This window comes from Hylaeus volcanicus, chromosome 6, assembly GCF_026283585.1.
Source record: "Hylaeus volcanicus isolate JK05 chromosome 6, UHH_iyHylVolc1.0_haploid, whole genome shotgun sequence".
NCBI classification, from domain to species: domain Eukaryota; kingdom Metazoa; phylum Arthropoda; class Insecta; order Hymenoptera; family Colletidae; genus Hylaeus; species Hylaeus volcanicus.
Window position 1 is genome coordinate 16,773,220 of NC_071981.1, and position 21,462 is coordinate 16,794,681.

The 21,462-nt window shown below is 41.6% G+C and overlaps 1 protein-coding gene across 2 annotated transcripts in view; it reads left to right on the plus strand.

Annotated features, from left to right (window-relative positions):
• LOC128878953 (RB1-inducible coiled-coil protein 1) overlaps positions 1–21,462 on the plus strand; it is an 83,386-nt gene that overhangs the window by 49,603 nt on the left and 12,321 nt on the right. The window contains exons 3-7 of one of the 2 annotated variants that reach the window (XM_054127641.1): positions 15,888–16,176; positions 17,682–18,624; positions 18,847–19,064; positions 19,981–20,599; positions 21,460–21,462. The exon at positions 21,460–21,462 is cut by the window's right edge and continues 738 nt beyond it. In XM_054127641.1, coding sequence (XP_053983616.1) covers positions 15,888–16,176; positions 17,682–18,624; positions 18,847–19,064; positions 19,981–20,599; positions 21,460–21,462 — 2,072 coding nt within the window. The remainder of the gene's footprint in view (positions 1–15,887; positions 16,177–17,681; positions 18,625–18,846; positions 19,065–19,980; positions 20,600–21,459) is intronic. The other variant, XM_054127642.1, reaches the window with a different exon arrangement.

Below are 21,462 nucleotides of genomic sequence, written 5' to 3' on the forward strand. Positions count from 1 at the left end.
ACCATTACTCAATTACTCGTCACTGATATTAACCGGTAATTATATACTACATTTGCAATTTCTAGTCAATAGCCGGTTACTTGTAATCGCGGTACACATATTATTCGATGTTTTATAGCAATTTAATTTGGGTTAAATTTTGTCCCTTGGAGAGTTAATGATATTTTCGCTCAACTCTGTTGACAATTTAATTAGGTTCGTCTGGAAAATACCCGTCGAGTATTACATATTGGAATCCTTTGGGTGTTTGTATATAGACGTTACCCACTGCACCAGAGCGTCGGTATCATAAATTATGATCATTTATTGACAGGAGATCGTAGATTCAGTGGATACACAGTACTGCAGCGTGACGCGTAGGAGCAATATATTAGATACTTGGACGAGATCCCAGCCTTGAGGGTTTATTCTAGTAACGCGAGGGTTTCCTCCTTGGATCTCGTGCTTCTTGATCGTGGTACACTTCTCTCGCGATGGACGTTTCGTGGGGAAACAAGTTTGATGTGTTGCGATTATACTGGATGACATTGTACCAGCCATTTCTAATGATAGTAATCGTATAGCTCTTTCCATGTCGTGAATTCTTGGTAGTTTTACTCTCATTCCTTTCTAACTTTTCTTTTTCTTGCATTACCTTTATGCAACGTCTTTCTAAATTGCTATAATATGATTGGTCGATCAGTCCACACAAACATTACAATTTAATTAAGGGGATACTAAGGTTCAGGACTACGTTTTTTTAGTGATATGTATGAATTTTTTTCTGGAGAAAGGAATATATACAGGGTGATACAGCTAAACTGTCTGCTCTAAAAAAAGCTTTTACAGAAGTTATTTGGTTCATAGAGACAAATTATATGAATTTAAATCGACTAAATATAACCTTCAATTTAAGACTTTATATAAAAATGTATGAATTTGTCTAAATGCGTGCTATCTTACCATAGATAAAAATATACATAACGTTAATATACTGGGTGTCCCAAAAATGTTGGAGGTCCTTGAAAGGGGTGGTTCGGGAGGTGATTTGAAACAACTTTTTCCTTTGCAAAAATGTCGGATGGGGCTTCGTTAAGTAGATATTAATAAAAAAAGCCGACCAATCAGAGCGCGCGGATACCGTTGGAGCGGCCGCGGTAGCGAAGGCTACGCGCTGAGCGGCCGCGTCAATATCCTTCGATGCACGTCGAGTCACTTGTTCGCGTACGAGAGCGGCTACCTAGCGCGTAGCCATCGCTATCGCGGCCGCTCCAACGGTATACGCGCGCTCTAATTGGTCAGTGTTTTCCGTTACTATCTCCTCAACGAAGCCTCGGACAACAATTTCGCTAAGGAAAAAGTTGTTTCAAATCACTCCCTGAACCACCCTTTTCATGGACCTCCAAACGTTTTTGGGACACCCTGTATAATGTTCCATTTTAACAAATAAATTTCACTGTTGAACCTCCCTCACCACTTCACTTAAAAAAAGAAATTATTTATTCCACACAAATTGCCCTTCTGGGCTAAATAACTTTTGTGAAAACGTTTTATTAGTAGCAACATCCCCTAATGAGATATTTCCCTATTTCGTTTTATATGAAACACCCTGCCTAATGGTAAGCGTTCGTTCAAACAGCCTCCTTAGCTTCTCAATCAAATTTGTATAATTCGAACGAGTTCCGGCTCCGGTACGAGAGGTTCCAGAAAGGAGGCGGATACAAGAGTGGTTTCGGTAAGAAAAGGAGGTAGTCCGCGAGTAACTGCTCCGTTTAAATAATGGAACGTTCAAATAACAGTCGCGTACCGATAGTAGAGCATTCAGAAAATGAAAGTTCTCCTGTACGAGGGTAGCCATTCCCAGCCTTCCATGTCTTTTCTTCGTCTTCAACTTTTCTCGTGCACGACTCTGTGGTTTCTGCAATCTCGTATTTCCTTTTTCCTTCGCGAGGGGCTCGAGTTCCAAGCACTTCGCTGCACAAGGCGGGGCACTACCCTATTGAAACCTTGTATATATTATTGGTTTTGCGTTTCACAATGGGGTGCCGAGAACCTAGGCGAGAGAGACCCTATTTATCTTAGAGGATAGGTTCCGATACGAGTATGACGAATGGCGAGAAATTCGTCGTTAACTTCGGAACCGTGCTGGGTGCAAAAGGAAGACATTTATCACGGTGATACGTTAAAAAACTCCATCGAAGATATTCGTCTTCTCCTGAGAATACAATAGAAGGGAAAATTGGTCGAGCTTGCTTCGGATAATCTAATTGGTCAGGGTCTTAAACATTTTCTTGGGCTGCAGTGGTTCGTTGGGCAACGTTCGATTTTATTTTTATTTCCCGTTTTGTAGATGTGAGATGAAGTATCATTTTCTTCGTTGGATTTTCACGGGCAATGCTTCCTAAATTTTGGTCACGGCCGTTATTGCTACTATTCTTTTGTTTGCATATAAAAATAATTATTGCTTCGAATCTGCCGCGTAAAAATAATCGAATAATATGATAGGCTCCGTAAAATTAATTAAGATGTGAAGTTATTGCATGTACTCTTCCAATAATTATTCATAAATATTCACAAGTACTCATAAATATAGTGCTCTCCTTTGGGGCGATTCAACTCTTCTCAACCGTATGCACGATAAATAAAAGATGAAACAGCTTTTGATTTATCAGTGAAACCTAACCTTAGCCTGCTGCAGCGTAGAACACGTGCGAATTCGTTTTGAGAAATCTACCGTAAGATTTGCGTCGATGTCGGTGCAATTGTGCCAGGAATTCGTTCTAATTGCGAAAACGTATGGCCGTTTTAATGGCAAAACTCGCCGAGCGTAACTTTCGCCGAGCCCAGAACTCTTTCGCTAGGAAAACAGTGGGCACGTGTTCCTCGCAATTCGCGCCATTAAATCTCTATTATTCGTTGGATAGAAGAGAGGACTCGCTGAAAAACGGCGAGGCCTGTTTACGAGTCAATACCTCTTCGAGGGAGATATTAAAGTTGTAATGTGTTCGATGAATCCGCATAAAGATCCGCCTGTTTGCAGCGCGGCACAATTTACAGCTGATTTCTGTGGAACGTCGCGCGTTTAACGTGCTTTTCTTCATCTGTGCGTGTTTTATATTTCCACAGATGCTCGCTGGACTTTCATAAAAGTGAAGGCAAACGTTTCGTTTTCCTTGTTTATCGCTCGATGCACAGAGATCCGACTATTCTAAGATCCGAGTGTATCGAGCGTACGTCCCTCGAAATCAACGAAGAACAATAATCAGGAAAGTAGGCTCTTTCTCTCCGTTCGGGGAAAGTAGTGTCCACATTCGTGCGTAGAGGGAGAGAGATTTGAAATGAAAAGTATAATTTTGTGGCAGCTGGAGAGAAATTAAATTCTTTTAATGTTCACGTCCATGTTTAAAGGTAGCTATTCATTTTGTTACCACCTTACCCTAATACTTGCTTACGTAGATTGGTGAATGTAATCTATGCAAAAAATAAGGAATTCCGTTAAAAAAACCATGCAACTATCGAATGCACTTATAAAAAGGAATACTCTTTATATCGTAAGGGATATTTTTGTGGGACAATTCTTATAGTTTCTTATAGTTTTGGAGTTAGTGCTCTGTATCACTTAGGCTGGGACACCCTGTATATCGCACATTGTGAACAAATTCCATTGTAATAATATATTCATGCTCTACTTTAATTTACATTCATTTTACAGATCTTGTATCTTTATTAAAGCTTTATTATTATCTTTATTATTTTAGCATAGTTATTGGACTGATCTTACGTATCTCCAGAAGGGAACCCAAAAATACATCGGTATCAATAAGTTCGTAACAAGCGAGACGCTAATGTATGCTATAAATATAGAAACCAGTACGTATACAGAATATGTTTTATAAAATGACATAACAATGTTATCATTCCGTTTCGCGCGAGCGTCTAGTGTCTAGATTAATCATATGCGTCTCTCGTATTCGCGTGCGTCATAAATGCATGAAATCAACCACTCATGAATAATTCCCTGGCGTTGAAGAGAGTCGCGGTCGAGCTACGTCTCGCGAGTGGCGCGAAAAATCGAGGCGGTGGTGGAAAGGAAAAATCGGCGCGCATAATCGCGGAGCGGATGCACGCGTCGCACGTGTCGGTGCACGCGCGTTTTTCGACCGAGTAACGAGCAAGCCCGGCGATAAGGAAGCGAACGCGTCGCGATTTTCTTCCCCTCTCTTCTGTACCCTGGCAGCAAAGCGGACATTTCACTGGAGACGGGACCGCGGCCCATCGAGCCACTATGATTCTTCATTCATGCGTCCACGCGGTTCCATCGTAGACGTTTGCCAGCGGCTTTCATGCGGTGCTGCCGCCAGCCTCGGCCGCGAGGGGCAACCGATTCGAATGAAAGAGCATTCGCAATCGTCTGGCACGCGATGCTCCGTGGACCGTGGTCCAAGACCCATTAACCCTTTAATAAGTCGTCATGAGACATAAATATTCTCAAGCTCTTTGAAAGGGAAGCGAGTACGAAGAAGAAATTTTGCTTTAATTCAAATTCCTGTAAACAACCTTTTCCCTTTCTGCGCCACACATACTCGTGGAAATACTTACGAAGCTAACATGTTTCTTCTTATACAATCAGAGGTTATATAATCTAACATTTGCGTTAGTATTTAGTTTTACAACCCGATCGACATCCACGAATTCTATCCAGATTTGTTTTCCCAAACACATAATTCTCAGAATTAATTCTTTAATTGTTTAGTGATAAATCTCTGTCACTCATATATAGGTGACGCGATGAACGTGTTAATATTGGGTTGATTCATGAATAACTTCCGCTGCAGGCAAGACAAAATCATGTCTCTGAGAAATCCTCCGGTGGAAGCAATTTTTAATTTGTCTCGTGAATGAGAACAAATGAAAGTCAACGATAGTGATTATATAATTGATTCGGAATTATTATGTAATAGTGTATTTGTACATAAACACTGTTAGCCATGATTATTAGGACACCTGCTACGTTTGTACAAAAATGAAGTAATTATCGTAGAATAATATTTTATCGTAGAATAATATTTTATCGTAGAATAACATTTTTTTATGCCGATATCTCGATTATTGTCATTCTTACAGAAAATCTGTATAGAACAAAAAAGTTGATAATTTAATTTGCTACGATTTCTTCTATACGTGTTTTTGGTGTAAAAGCGACGGTGAGTAAGGTACCGTATATTTCATGATTGGTTCCCGCTGTATGGATACGCAACAGGTTTAATCGGAATCGCCCCAGCCGTTTTTCCGTGTCACGGTAACAAACACAGAAGCAGAACTGTACTACATTTCCACGAATTTATTGTCAAAATATATATTTCCTATTCGATCGAAGCGTTTTCGTAAAATATTCTCGTTATTTATTATTTGTTCGAACAACGATAATTGTACACGAATTTCATACTGTATAAATTATTATCGAATGCAACAAATGTAGACATTCGTCCTATTTGATGTTGTTACCAAATTAGGGTGATTTTATTATCGTAATGGTAATTAAATGTGTTTACTAATGCTCATATAAATTAATATCAACAACCTCTCTTTATCACCAATATCTGTCAATTCTATATGCAAATCTCTGCCTACATTTCACGAAACATATCAAACACATCGTATGTGTTCAATTTCAGTCCATGTCCTCGGGAATGTACGAATAAATAATCATACCGTGAGGTATTTTGTTTGTAAATTTGTCCTGTTTCATCTTGCTACCAAATTACAGTAATTTTAATATCGTAATAGTAATTTACCAGTGGTTATAGAAGGTAATATCAGCGACCATTCTTTATTACCAATATCTGTTAATTCTACATTCGAACCTCAGCCTACATTTCACGAAACGTATCATACACACGTCGAACGTGTTAAATTGCAGTCCATGTCGAGGAATATGTCCATGAATATTCATTTTATCGGTTATTTCGTTATCGAGGCTTGAACTTGGAGCGTTCAGTCAATTTTAAGTTGGAGAGATTCGATCGCCGGCTAATACGAGGGAAGCGGAGGCGTTAAGAGAAGGAAAGTTATTCAATTAAAAATTTTTTTAATAACCGGAACATCGCTTCCCCGAACAAGTCTGCCCACAGTTTCCGAACGCGTAGGCGGGTGTTTGCAGTGCGATAGAATGTATAATTAGAAAAGGGGAGCATTAGTCCAAGTTAAGATATTCTGGGAATTCAGTGTCGTGCCGCGAAATTCTTGGCCCCTGTTTGCCAGGTTCACCCTGCGTCGGAAGCTTATGCAATTACGCGATTAAAAGAGGTCACCGTAGGCTATATGTAGTTACACGATGCACGAGCGAATTTTCATCGTCCTTACGCTCTACCTGCGCCTCTGCATTGTTTGCGTTGGGGCGGCATAAATAGGCGGACACGTTGAAGCCACCCACTCGATTCTATTTGATTCCGCGCGCTTCTTTACGTCACTCTTAAACCCTGGGAAGGGGGACTTCTGGGGTCCCCGGTGACCCCACGCACTTGTAACTATTATTCACAGCCAATTTGGTTCCCTTCGACTGTTAACTTTCGCTTCGTTTCATTGTTACCAGCGCGTAAAAAACGTAAACGTTACGGTACTGTGGCCAAAGAATGAATATTTACGGGCGAATTTACCGCAGGAATTATTGTTCGAATAAAATGTTGACGATCTCTTCCGTGAATCACTCGCTGTTTCTCATTAGACCGCGGTATGTTTATGTATTCAATGCAAGTGAAAATGTGGGAAAACGTCTAAGGAAGTGTTTGAATGCAAAGATATATAAAACATCCACGATAAAATACATGTTTCATTGTTTGGAAAATGGTTTCATTTGTATTTGCAAAATTACGAATTTGCATGAACATCCCTACTCATTATTCTCTCTCAATGCAGATCCTACAAAATCGAAAGTTGTAACGGCGGATCGAACGACACCTACTTCCCTCTCATTGTGTCACAGTTCGTGTCTTAGCCTGATATTATGTAAGGTACGAAATGTATCTACGTTTCCAAAATATTATTTAAAGTTTCCTTATTAATTTTGCCGTTATTCCATTTAGTTGCATTCGCAGAAAAAAATGTGCAATTGCGTTCCTCTACAGATAGGCACTCGGTAGACAAAGCGTTAAAATCGTTAAAATTAAAAAGTAGTTTTCTTTGTCACCTGAAAATGAATGACGTAATCCTGCGACTCGTGCACCACCGTTTTTTTTTGCGTCGCAATGAAATGATCTCATATGCGTGGGCGACAGTTTTCCCCCCTTACACGGCGTTCTACGTCGATTCGTCGACGACAATGCGTTTAATTTCTTTCCCGTGGTATTTGCAAATCGTAATCGGGAGGTCACAGATTCGCGTTCGAGAGTTCGAGACCCACTGCGACTATTCGCCATAGTTTCCCATCGGAATATGCATAATGCACGCGGCTCGAATATGCATAATATCGAGCGCAGCTGCGTTCGCGGCGAATAAATCAACGGCAGGTTTTACTTCCTCCTTGGCTTCTTTTCCATTCTTCTCCGTCGTTTCTGTCGCGGCCCTATTGTCGCCGAATGGTAATCGATCGATTCTAGGTCGATTAATAATCGGACGGTCGTTCGATGGCGTCGTAATAATGGAAATTAACGATGGATTAGAATCGCGACGTACCTCGCCAACGAATTGTCGCGAGCATTGTTTTCCTTTCCTTTTAACCCGCGAGGAAAGTGTCGTTATCGAAGGCGGGAACATTTCTTTCCGAAGATACTTAGCGCCGTCAGGGTTCCGAAGATGCATTGATATTGATGTGTGCTCTGTCATTATCGCCCTGAAACGTTGCAGACGAGAGTCAGAACTCTCGAAACACTTGGAAGTGATTTTTTAAAGCCAGAACACGGGAGTGGTATTAACCAGGGCTATCGCATTGAAAACAATCGCTTTGGATTCAAACAATTACAAAGAGTAATGATACAAGACAATTTTTTTTAGACGTTTATTCTCATCTCGATTGTACTTTTCACACAATTTATCGAAAATAAGTAAATTTGAATAAAATTTCGTGTTGTTCGAACAGCTGTACAATCGAGAACATTTGAAATTTTCGAAAGTCTGTTGAGAGTTGTAATTTATTGAAAAATAGGAATTATTTTTGGAAAAATGTCAGTTGCAGTTTATTGAAAATAAATAGCTCCGGATAACATTGTTCGAAGAGCTGTAAAATCGATAGGACTCGAAATTTTGAACGATCACTCGAGATAATTTGCATACGACCAAAGACTATAACATAAATTTCACGAAGAAACAAGTTTTAACAATTTCTCTGAAATTTTTCTCTTAACTTGATAATGTTTTTCTTTTTGCTTTGTTTGGCGATCGTACCAAGTGGGAACTCGACACGTCGAGTCTAAAAGCATCGCGAGACGTATTCGTCCCCTTCATTTCTCCGTTTTATCTCGACGTCGCTGAATCCGTCGCGTCGTTTCCTTCGTCTGGCCCTTTTATTACCCTAATGGATTTTCTTTCACCATTTTCCGATCCGACGAATACCGGAACGGGGCGACTTCCGGGCGAGAAAAAGAAAACACCGTTCAAAGCAGCGCCGCATAAAATCGATACATTGTCCAACAGTTGTGCAACGTACACTTTAGCCTCGATTTACCCTTCCCTTTCCATCCGTTGTCTTTGCTCCGCTTTTCCTTTTCTGTGTCGAGAACTTTTCTCGGACGAATTTCGGTCAACCGAGTGGCAGCTCGAAACCCGAAAAGACCCGATACTGGGTTCGTGCTCGAGTGAACAGTTGTCTCTCGTTAATCGAGCCGTTCGTTATGAAAATGCCACGAGGTCATATTTTTGAAAAATAAAGCTTTTGCTTAAAAAATACGTTGATTTTTAAGGGAAAAAGTTTCATCGTCAACGAGCCGATATTACCCGATAAACGGGTCGACTTAGTCGGGAGTACAGAATTAAAATTTGTTTACAAATCGATTTTATTGCGTTCTCGAAAGATATACATTTCAAGAATTTTATGTACAATTTTGAGAAATAAAAATGTCTCGAATTGGTAGTTCAAATTCGAAAGGAACATTCGTTATGAAAATGATGAAAATCCACGAACACGAATGATTTCCTATTTCAGCAGTAGCGTCATCATGTTCCTTGATCCTACATATCTCAAAAATGTAAAGACTGTCGTACACATATCCAGTACGGCAAGGTTATTATCCAAATCTCGGTCATACTTTACTCCCCAATTGAAACGTAAACTTCTACATCTTAAAACAAACAAAGATACCATTTTTGCGTTTTAGGGTAACCTTATTCCGTTGGCAGTGTAATTCGATTCGGCGAAGTCTTTGAATCGGTCGAATTTATGGAATTCAGGGAAGAACTCCATTGAGATCTGCACTCCTACTTAGTAGGGAGAAGAAGGGTCGTCTAATCGGATTGCTGGTTCGTGTGTTTGTCGAACAACTTTATTCAACCGATCGATCTAGGTCATCTGCAGATATTCTTTCCAGCTTCGAATATTCAGAAATGGTTGACGTCACGCATTAGATGAAGTCAATGTTTACAATGATCGCAATCAAGAAGCTTTTTCTCCTAACATCGCAACTACTCCATTAGCACAGGATTCTTTCAAATAGATCCTTCATCCTGATGGGTAATGTCCTCGTGTCTACTTCGTCGTTATACTTCAGCGAAGAGCAAAACGTCTATCATGATTACCAATTATTTTACGATGATACTCTTATTAGGTACACTAATTAATCGTGTGCCTTTACATTCATTCATTTATAACTAGACTGCGGATGTTTGTGCAAATTCGTATTTTGATTTTAAAATTGCATTTACCTGTGTTGTTTACGTACACGAAAGATCAAGAATTTTCTATGTCAAAGCCATAGTTCAAGAACTTTGACGGCGACCGATGAGTACAAAAAGAATTCACAAAGCAATCGTTGCTCGACTTTGATCTAGCACAGTCGGAACAAAATTAATTGAGCGCTCATGGCCACCGAGCAGCCACCTCTGCTGATTTTCTCCCTTCGCTATCTACCTCCAATCTCTGAGAAAACCAATGGACAAGCCTTCCTGTCTCTCAAACAGAGAGGGAGGCTGATACGGGCGTAAAAATGAGAGTCGTGCCAGATATAATTCACGGTGTGTGAAATGGCCTTGAGTAATGAATGGATTCTGCTCTGAATATAGTTACCGATTTCTCCAAATTTATCCTTCGTCTCGGCAATCAAAAATCATTATCGCGAATCTCCTAGGTAGCTTTATTAATGGTTCTGTCGCTAAACCGGAAGAAAGACATTTTTTAAATTATAAATGCGTGCGTTTAACACGTGGCTTGCCACGTCATCTAGAAATGGGTGACAGAACTTTTCGTTAAGGAACTAAAAAAATTAATTTCGAAAGCGAGGCGTTATAAAAATTCAATGTTAGGACAAATGTTAAATTACCTAAACTTCAATAGTCTCGAGACAACGTGTTAACTTTGTAGACATTTGTACGAGTTTTAGTTCGACAGCCAAGGCGTTAATGAAAAAATCTATCGACGGGATAATAATATCCTCGATAATAGTTCGCAATAGTAATTATTTTAATTTGGAAGAGTTCAAGCAGTAGATTCACTTTCAGATCATGGTATAACATCGAAGCATATTTTCTCTCGCCTAGTCTCACATCGAACTATCTTAACGACAACAATCTTCTCAGATTGTAACGACGCGCATCAGCAAGTCCCAAGTAAGACGACACCAACGTACGCAACTCTTCGCGATGATGTAGTTATCCGTAGAACACGATACTTCAATCTACTCGTAAAGTCACGTTCGCACGTGTGCAACGAGAATCGTCGTTGTAATGCACTTAAAACAATTGATATTGTTTCACTAGAGGCGAGCAAAATAGTAATCAAGTAAATGACGAACCGTGTCAACGTATGCGACTGGTATGCAATTCTTTTTCTGTTCAACGAGATCATAAAACCGTTTCTTAAGCGGGTATTTTAATTTTGGGCGTCAATTTTCAGGTACTTTGAATTTTTTCTTTTGATTGATTGGCATTTTTTTTTAATATTTTAAGACTATCACATAATTTATTTCTAGTGAAAATCATAAAAATTAAGAGAGTACTCTTTTTTTTGGAGGAGGGGGGTTAATCACTTAACTATTATTATTCAAACTGAGAATTGAGAATGGAATTTAGAGTTCACAGGGATTCAAGTTCCAAAAGTTTCGTTTATAAGACACATAAATTTCAGGTCTTGTGCTGCAAATCTCGATTGTTCATAAAATATACTAATTGGGACGAAATATTTCACACAGTGTCGTTATTTGGTCCGAGAATTTACACCTCGAAAAATATTTTCAAAATCTGTTTCCGGCAAAGCGTGTCGGGCCACATTGTGACGTTCATTCGGTCCTACTTATCACCTGTGATTACGGACCCACCATTTCATGCTTGAGAAACAGAGGGCGCCTGTCTGCAGGTTTGCTCCAAGAGACGATGGATGCTGCGGCGTGGTGGCTAAAAGGCGAGGATAACCAGTCAATGGCCTAGAATAGCCAGTCGAGTTTGCGCGCATTTAGCGCCGTCAGGGTTCTGATGATGCATTGGTATTGATGTGTGCTCTGTCATTATCATCCTGAAACGGCGAAGACGAGAGTCAGAACTCATGAAACACTCGAAAGTTATTTTTCACGGCAAAAACATGGGAGAGATCTTAAGCATTGCTATCGCATTGGTTTGAAACAATTGCAGAGAGAAACAATTAAACAAAAATTTGTTTAGACGTTCGGTCTCATTTGATTACAATTTCCACGTAATTGATTACAAAATAGGTAGCTTCAAATGAAATTGGAAAATTGGAAAAAATCTAGCGACAGTGATAATTTACTCGAAATGGGAGCTATTTATGTTTGGAAATAATGACAGTTATAATTGATTGAAAATAGGTAGCTCTGAATAAAATTGGGCGTTCTTCGAGGAGTTGTAAAATTGATAGCATTCGAAATTTACGAAAATCCGTTGAGAGTCATCGTTTATTGAAAATAAGTGCCTCAAAATAAAATTAGGTACAATTCTTCGAGTTCTTCAAGTAGCTGTAAAGAGCTGAGAGTTATTTACGTTGTCTAAAGACGGCATAAATAAGTTTCAGTGAAATGTGAACTGTTACTCGAAAAAGTGTCCAATTTCGAGGGGAATGGCCACGGGGTTGAGGTACACGGGAGGAATTGACATTATTCGGTCTACTAGGCACGTATTAGGTATCAAAAGGATATCGCCTGGTTATCTCTGCTCCCCTGGCCATGAATTTTTCGTTTTACGGATGTCCCAAGTAAAGTCAATGATTCTGGCTCAGTGATTCTTAACCACTGTGCCACGAAAACCACCACTGGCAACGACCTTTTAGTTTTATACTGCAATTCAGGATAGCATGCTCTATCACGTTCCTGTCCCACTTCGATAAATTTTCTAGGCCACTAATGTTTTTTTTTTTTTTTTTTATGACTCGACGAGATAGTTTTGTGTCCATGACGTTGAAAGTTATTCATACCAGACACGTATACCGAATTCAACAAAATCCTGTATCAGATATATTCATAACCCCTTAACCTATGATTTAAATCGCACTACTCCAGGCTATAGTCGATCGCGTTGGCCTTTTGGAGTAGGTCGACCACGTCCCTGATACGTGGTACTTGTTTCCGGCTCGTATTCCATACCACGTATCCCAGACGATGTTATAGGCTATGTGGTTAAAGGTCTACACTTTGAGGTGTCCCTAAAAAATAGATTCTTAAAAGTCCTAGACTATACACCTATATTTGGTATATATCTTAATTTTATTTTATTATTCGTGGTATTTGGATAGAAACCTTGAAGGAAGCATACACTTTTACAAATTTTACGCTACCATGAGTCTATCCTGTGTAATCACTAATAAAGTTTGCCTGGACTTACGATGTCCCCTCAGAAGAAACATCCGAGTGCAAAGGGTTAATTGTAATTTAGTCAACGAAACCAGATATATTCACTGGAACACTAAGGTATGTCCAACTTGGATCGAAAGGGTTAACCAAAGGATTAGCCAACGATGTTGAAAAACAACAAAATGGAGAAATTCATTAGTTGAGTTACACAATGTGATGTCTTCACGATACCCCTTTGAAGGCAATCATTGTCAGCGACAGAAATCTGACTGTCTATCCAGATAGGTGTATATCTAGGACACTTATAGAGGGTTAGGAGCCTACTGACCTATCCTCTCGTGTTGCACACGCGAGGAGGCAGCTTAGCGCGACCACTGGATGGCGTCCGTCGTGTTTCGCGAAGAACGCCGGAGTCAATTGACGCCCAATCAGGAAGCCTGGATAGAGTAACGCGGCGCTGCAGTTGATCCTCGAGTCCAGCTTCTGACATAAGACCGCTGAAACGGATCGCCGTGCCCCCGACCTTGAGTTTTCATCGCGTGCCAAGATTACGTTGGCGAACCTCGCGTCGATCAATTATATCGGCTGTGGCACCTGAGACGGGTCACCCCGATACGTCTGGTGACAAACAGGCTTGAAACAGATGTTTCCTCGTTTCAAGAGGAGGACATTCTGGGGCCAGTAGGTCTCGCGTAGGTAGACCCATCCAAGATTCCTCTTTTAATTAGAATCGTTGCATTTCTGTGCCAGAACTGGATGGAACAATGAATTCCGAGTATAAAAGTCTTCGGATATAGTCAATTTCTGACGTGTTTTTATCTGACCTTGATTGACGTTAACGAACTTTAATCTTAAGGGTGTATTCTAGTCCAGGACTTTAAATGTATTTTTGGGGAGTATTTACTCAAAGTGTAGACCTTGAGAAATATATTTGCCAGAGGATGTTGTTGAATCTAAAGAATTAACAAAGTTAGAGATGTTTTAATTTTGATTACTTTTAATAAAAATAAATTATATTCATATTCTTGAAATATGAATGTATATGTGCACAATACTCCTCAACTAAAGAAATACAGAAGGACACCTGAAAATTGCCGCTCTGGAATATTTCCTTAAGTAGTTCAACTGGTCCTTCGAGTAAAACATCTTCTAAGATATACAGGTGCCACAGGCAACAAGCTATTGGGGTTTACAGGTGGCGTTAGGATATCGACTACTGTAAACACAAGTTGTGAAGAATTATGACATCCAACAGCAAAAGAAAGTATTCCATCTCATCGAGCATAATGAACGTCGCAATCGAAACTACCGTACCATTTAATAAAAATAACACAAAAAGAATCCTCAGACATTCTCAAAATAGCAAACTGCTTTCACAAATCTATTTGTCAGTTAACAAATATTTTTGCCCGTGGCTCTTTAACAATTTGAAAACGAAAGGGTTAAATGGCTCATCCTGTGTAGCTTAGCACTTAGCAGCTGTAGCTAGGGCTCGATAGGGATGCGTTCGCTCTGTTCCAGTCTGCTCGCTCTCGTTTCGTCGCTATCGATCCGCGGGGGTCCTGTTTTACGACACGACGGTTGCCCCCGGGGTCTGCCATCCGGATTCAGCTTGTATTTTCATCTCGTAAAACCTAGCGCGACCTGGTTCCTACGAGACTAGCCACATCGTTACACGAGCTGGATTCTTCAGCGCCTGGACAAGTTGAAACGTTTGTTTGCCCGCTAATCCAACGAGATAACGTCGGGTTCCGGAGTAAAGTTTGACGAGACACGTGAATGTTATTCGTTTGGAGTATTCGGGTAATAAAAGTCGCGGTGTTGCGTCGTGGATACGTTTGGGGGACTCGTCGTTAGGCTCCTCTAACCGATTCTGCCTTAGACGCTCCTTTTAGGTGGATATCGTCTCCTATAAGAGGCTAGAGATAGTTTAACCAGTCAGCTATGGCGCTGCCTTTTGAGAGCGCGCACCTATATGTGTCGTGAAAATCGAGCGATGACATAAACATATATTACGTACATATTAAACAAAAAACTGAACTAACTACATTTTACGGATGACGAAAGTACTGCCTTTTCTCCATGACGAGTATACTCGTCAAACACAACTGACTGGTTAACGAAGCTCTATTCGAGGTAGAATAGAAGGGAATTTCTCCAGATCTGGTTGTGGATCAAGGATAATTGTTATTACCCTGTTATTACAAGAAGTTACTGATGTACGATCATTAGAGTTGATGTTTAGATGTTTGCGTGTTTCATCTAACCGATGGCATAGTTCCTTCTTAAATTGACAGTTTTTATTTGAACCTACGAAAACAACACTTTCATGCAGCGTGATCTATTAGTACTTTGCTGAAATTTGTGTCAAGTTTCATTGGTAGTCCTTGGAGAACTCAGAGTACTAGAATATTTCTAAGCCTCGTTAGAGAGCATTGCATTATACATATACGTTTAGATAAGCCATCCTCCATTTAATCACTTGACCACAGAGCTGGAATATATCGTGTATGTAATTTTCGATCTTGTACCGATAGAGTCATTTGCCGTGGCTGAACCTAGGTACCAAACTGTTAGTTAATATAGCCGATGACTCGCCTGACAAGTGCGTAGAAGTAAAAAGATACATCTGTCGTCTTATCTAAGTTCCTCTCCATGCCCTCTCATGCCCAATCATTCCAACGATTGCGTTTGCCACCAACATTAATTATTCCGTTAGAAACGCTGGGTTATCGGTTCTTCACTCGGGTGAAATAAAAGTTCGATATAATAGAAATTACCATTCTTGATGATCGATCGACCAACGATATTCTATCTGGCCAGAGTTCATGAACGTAATACGAGATGTCGTAATAGAATACGTAGAAGGATGTGAAAACGTGTCTGATAAAGCAGACATAGTTAGGTAAACTAAACGATTTGCTATTGAAGAGACAATAAAAACACCGTTTCTTTTTTTTTCCACAGATGTCGATCTTCAGAGTCAAATCGACGCGTCGCTGGCGATGCCAGCCACTTACCAGACCCTCGTTGCCCGAGCTCAATTGGCTCAACAGTGCTGCGGATTGGCACGGGAGCAAACTAGGATCTGCGAGAGGCTGGTGCACGATCAACACCTTCAGCAACAAGGCTGGGCCGCCGTGGTGGCGAACCTGGAGGACATCACGCAGATGTTCCAGTCGCGGGCAGATCTTCTGCAACAGAGCTTCGCTGTCTACCTTTCGGAGAGACAGCAGCACATGGAGCTACTTGAAAAGTAAGAACAATAGAACAATTACGATATCGTCGAGTGGAATGTATGATCTCCGAGTAACGAGCATAACGGGTGAGGTAAAAGTGGGAACATGCTGCGTGAAGTTGAGCATTGAATTAGCTACCTCGTTTATTGCAACTATTTCCAGCCCTAATTTCCTGCAATAATCGAGGCTCTACTGTACTCGAGCTTCTTTCTATAAAAGTGATCTCTAGGTGTAATTAAAGTTAACGTCATTAAACTACTTGCGTAATTGCAATCTGATATTTCGCGTTTAGGCTCAGGTCTTACGTTAATTTCCATAAAGTCCACTCGTAGCTATTTAGCATTTGAATAAGGAAGTACGTTACGTTCAGCCATCTAATAGTATTTTTTCAATTAATTACGCATTCCGCGCATTGTCGCTTTCTGAGGAATTCTATAGGTCAGATATAATGCGACGTAACATCGATAAGCAACACTGATGCAACTTCTGAGGAAGCGTGCATAATTATGGTAATACTAGAACAAAGCTGATATAAATTGTATGCGATAATACGTAGTAACCTAGAAATTAACTTACGAGTAATGATTCAATTTTCCACACAAGTCTTTTACGATTACTCGTTACGTTGTCAATGGTTGGACCGGTCGTTCAAATTTGGCAGATCTAACAATTCTCTTGACTAAAATGTACGATGAGGATAAAGGATAAGGATAAAGAGAAGAACTTACGTTGAACTTAAGGAGTAAGGTTAAAGAAAATCAAGGTTCAAGAAAGATTGAGATCTTGCCATCAGAAGGAACCAAGCACTATGTCTGGTGATTTGTAATAAAGCTAGCCACTTTTAAAGATTCAGATGCATGTCGTACTTTTTTCAAATAAGATATCAACGAAGCTTGCATCATTGACCGAACTGTTCCTTTCACGAAGTATTTCTTTGCAACATGCTGTAGCGTTTTGTAATATTGTATCTATCACAAGACTTCTTTCTCTCAAGATTTGCCACTACTGTATCTGGTAAGCTAACGTAGTGTTCTAAACTGTCCGTTGCCATTTCAATAATACCCATTGGATCATTGTCAGGAGTAGATTCCATCTCGAGAAGTAAATTTCTTTGGCCATCTGCCAAAAGCAAGTCCTCATCTGTTAAAAGCTGAACGTGAGATGCCAGGAAATCAGCTACACCTTTCGAACTTCACCACATTCGCAGTCGCTTAAGCCTTAAAAAGGATTTCAATCTTTCTACCTATCCGAAGCCAGTATAACCTTAGCAAAGACTCGTTTGACATAATAGAATTTTAATGAAATAAATTACTCCTTGTAGCAGAAGTCTTTGTCATCGTAGGAATCGCGTTAACTGTTCTCAATCGCATTTGGAAAATTTTTTAGAAGGGTTTCATTACTTTCATTTATTTTAGCTCATAATAGCTAAAACTCGATTAAGATTCTGAATATAACTGTCCTTATAAATCATTTCTTCGACGATTACGCGTTAACTGTAACACTCGAATATTCACTGCTACAGCTTCAACGCTGATCTGGGGACACTCGCGAAGATTCCAATTCTGCCAGCGTTACGAGCTCAAGCGGAGGGCCTCTTGAGCCCTGACGACCAACCGAGCCAATCCGAGAAGGATTCGGACGGTAGGGACGAAGTTTTGAGCTTGCTTCGATGGATTTCAGCGAAGGACAATCAGAGCAGCTTGGAGCAAGTAGCGGAACAGTGTTCACGGGGCTTGGAGCAGTTCGACGAGAAGGTGATGGAGGCATTGAAAGTCGAGGTGAACGCGGCCATAGACAACGCGAACAAGCAGGACATGAAGGAGATAAAGGGCTTGGGTGAGAGACTGTTCGCGCTGGAGCAACTGATGGCGCAGACCAAGAAGCTCGTACTCGAGCAGGGAGAGTTGGCCCAGGGTTTCCATCAGAATCAGAGTCGAGCCAACAACTTGGGCGACGCTAGCGTGCTACCCGACCTCTGTACCTCGCACAGACGCCAGCTACTCGTGATGCTGCAGAATCACAATCAGCTGCGCGACATACGTCGTAGGTGTACCAAAGCGAAGGAGGAGCTCTCTGTGAACATCTATCATCGGCTGAAGTGGATAATGTACGTGGAGAACAAGATGATGGAGGTGGACGGAAAACTCGTCATGTATCACGAGAGCCTGAAGCGTCTGAGGAGACACCTCGAGGTGCTCCAACAGATCCATCTGGCGCCACAGATGTACATGAACGCGGTAGCCGAAGTCGTTCGAAGGCGAACCTTCTCCCAGGCTTTCCTCGTATGGGCCAGCAACCTCGCCTGCCAACTCCTCACCGTTCACAGCGAGGAACTGGCCCGTCGAAGGGAGTTTCAGAGCAAATTCGACGGTCACTTCCTGAACACCCTGTTCCCGGGCCTCGAGGACACGCCGCCACCTTTCGCAACTCAAGCACCGTCCGTTTTCGACAATGGATTGCCAAAGGTACCCGCATTTTATTCTTAGTCATCATCTCTAGCAATAGAGCTTTAACCCTTAGCCCTAAGCTGTGTTAAAAAGAAATCCTGTTTACATTTCAACGACCCCTCGTAATTTCTATATTTTCATGAAACCATAACGCTTCCATATTTCAATCTCCATCATCGCGCAAATAGGAATTCTTCTCTCGCAGAAAACGGGACTCACGCGATTGTATTCTTGTCACAGTTAACGGAGGACGATATGGAGTCTCTGAAATCGCAGCTACCCGATCTGGCACTGACCGTCTCCTCGCCAGATTTGAACAGCATCACGCAGTTTTTCTTGTCGAAGAGTCTGACCGAGGCCAGCACCGATGGAAACAAGGAGAAAGACAGTACTTCCATGCGCGTCGACGTAGCTGCCAAGGAACAGGGACGAACAAGAGGTCCAATGTTGTCCGACAGGTACCCAATGACTATTAAACGAAGTGGGAACATCGTTTCACTTGTACAAGATGTTCTTAACGATCCCTGTCTTGTGTACCGCGTGGAAGGGATATAGCGGGATACTCGAGGCACTCTCAAGTGGTATGTAAAGCCGTCACCTGTGTTTCTCGTCACTCGTTAAAGGGTTGCAGAACTTCGCAACGACTGTCCTCCTCGGCGTCCCGTTAATGTATCGGTGTACGAAAATGATACAAAATTGTCTCTTGTTTCTCCAGTTTCGACATTCGAGTACGCCTACACTCTACTGCTTTTACGACTTTGGTATATTCCATTCGCTAGGAGGAATATAATGAGGCCGTAAAAGCAGTAGGCGATAAAGACGGTAGCGCGCCCGCACGTTGAGGATCAAGAGTTCAGCTACGATCGTTTATGCTTCTTGAACAGTAACGTATTAAGTAAATCTTGAGCATCGCGAAGCTGGCAGCACTGTACCGTGAATGTTTAGCAATGAATGTTTTCATGGTTCTTGCTACAATTACCTAAGATTAGAAATTGCTTTATTTTTCTGTAAACTAGGTAACATGAATAGAAATGGAAGTCTTTTGCGTGCTCTAATTGGGATTATCAGACAACATATGTATCGTGATTTGAGAATGTATTATTAAAATAAATTAGTTCCCAGAAGAGAGTAGGAATTATTCACTTTTGCAATTACGAAACGATCTCGCTTAGCGGTCTCATTAAAATATACAGCGTAGGAAAGCAAGAACAGACAGACGTAGGACGCAGTTCCATCAACGATACACAACTTTATTTGTCCTAGTTCTGACGTAGAAATAGGGGTACCTACGGTATCCAGCTATGTTCCTTCCATCAAGTATACACAACTTGCTATATTATTATTTGTAATTAACTGTACATTGTGTGACTTTAGGGGTGGTTTCGAGTCGGAGACGGACACAGAGGAATTCGAGAAGATCGGGCAGGGCGCCACGGACTCTAAACCAGAGTCCTTCGACGGCGTGAAAGAAATGCGTCTGAAGCAATTGGAGGTTGGTGCCTCGCGAAGCGTGTCCCCTGCTTCCTCGACCTCAACTAACGTATCCTCGCTAAATTCGAAAGTCGCGGACCTGACGAACCGATCATCCTCCTCGAGCGAGCCTGGATCCTTCCATTTTCCTAGTCTGACCATCAGCGAGCGTCCCGCTCAGCTGAGTCCGCTCACCGAGTGCGCTGAAAACGGCGAGTCGAGCTGTCCGATTCATCGCGCCACGAACGGTCTTCCCAACTATCGCGACTTGCCATCCTCGACGATGGCCGAGGAGCCGAACTCCCTAAGTCCAAATCCTTCTTCCTTGACACGGCCCGTGATGTGCGACGGCCAGCAGCATCAGCGTCACCAGCTGTCCGGGAGTGGCGGTAGCAGTCCTTCCGTTGGAGTATGCCCTACCGACTTCGTGGGTACTGAGTATTACATGGACGAATCTCTGCCGAGCAGTCTCAGCGAGCCTCCAGTCGACGGCCAGCACCAGGCTATCATTTCCCTTCTCCAGGTACTGGACGACTTACAGCTCGCTAACAGACCTCGTAGTCGTAGCCGTAAACGTTCCACTACCGCCGACATCCTCCCGATGGTGTACACACTGTTTGCTTACCTTCTCCGCTTTACGAATCTCTTCGTTGATTCCTCTTCGTGTTATCTCGTGTATCGATTCACACCTATCTGTCAAACACTGTCACGCTCCCGCATCCCTCGTACGTTGGCTAGACGTTTAGTCGTTTGCATCGATATCTCCGTCCCCATTTATCTCCCTTTTCTGTGGTTTCTAGGTACTTTCGTTGTCATTGTCTTTACATTCGTTACTCAAGCTATTAGTGCTGATTTTATGCAAGTCAATCCTGATACGTGGGTATGTATGTCTTGCCTGTCGTCTACAGTTGTCGACCCCGTCGTTGCCTGCCATCTTTTCGATAGTGCTTGCGTGCCCGTTTATTTGTAGCCAAATTTTTTTGCGTGTATGCCACGTGTGTGAGCGTTGCGTGTGTTTTAAGTTTTTTTTTACAGGATAGCTGCCGTCGCACTCGTTCTCCCGATTTTCCCGACCCGAAACGTATCTCCCGTGACAATCGATCGCGAGTACGTTTTTCAGAATAAGCTCGAATGAGATCGTTTCCACCGGACTGACTGTTCTCACGTCTCGATGCAACCCACACACGACATTTTATCACCACATTTGGACACATTTGAAGGTTTCTTTCGTCAGATTTCTCTCACACTCCCGATCGACCGATCGATTCTTCCGTCCTGAAACAAGTTGTCATTGTATCTATAAGTATTGTAGTACGCGTAGCTCGTAAGTAGGATTTCGTTGTTGGTTACTTATCGCGACGTCTGTGGCGGTGAACATTTCAGGAG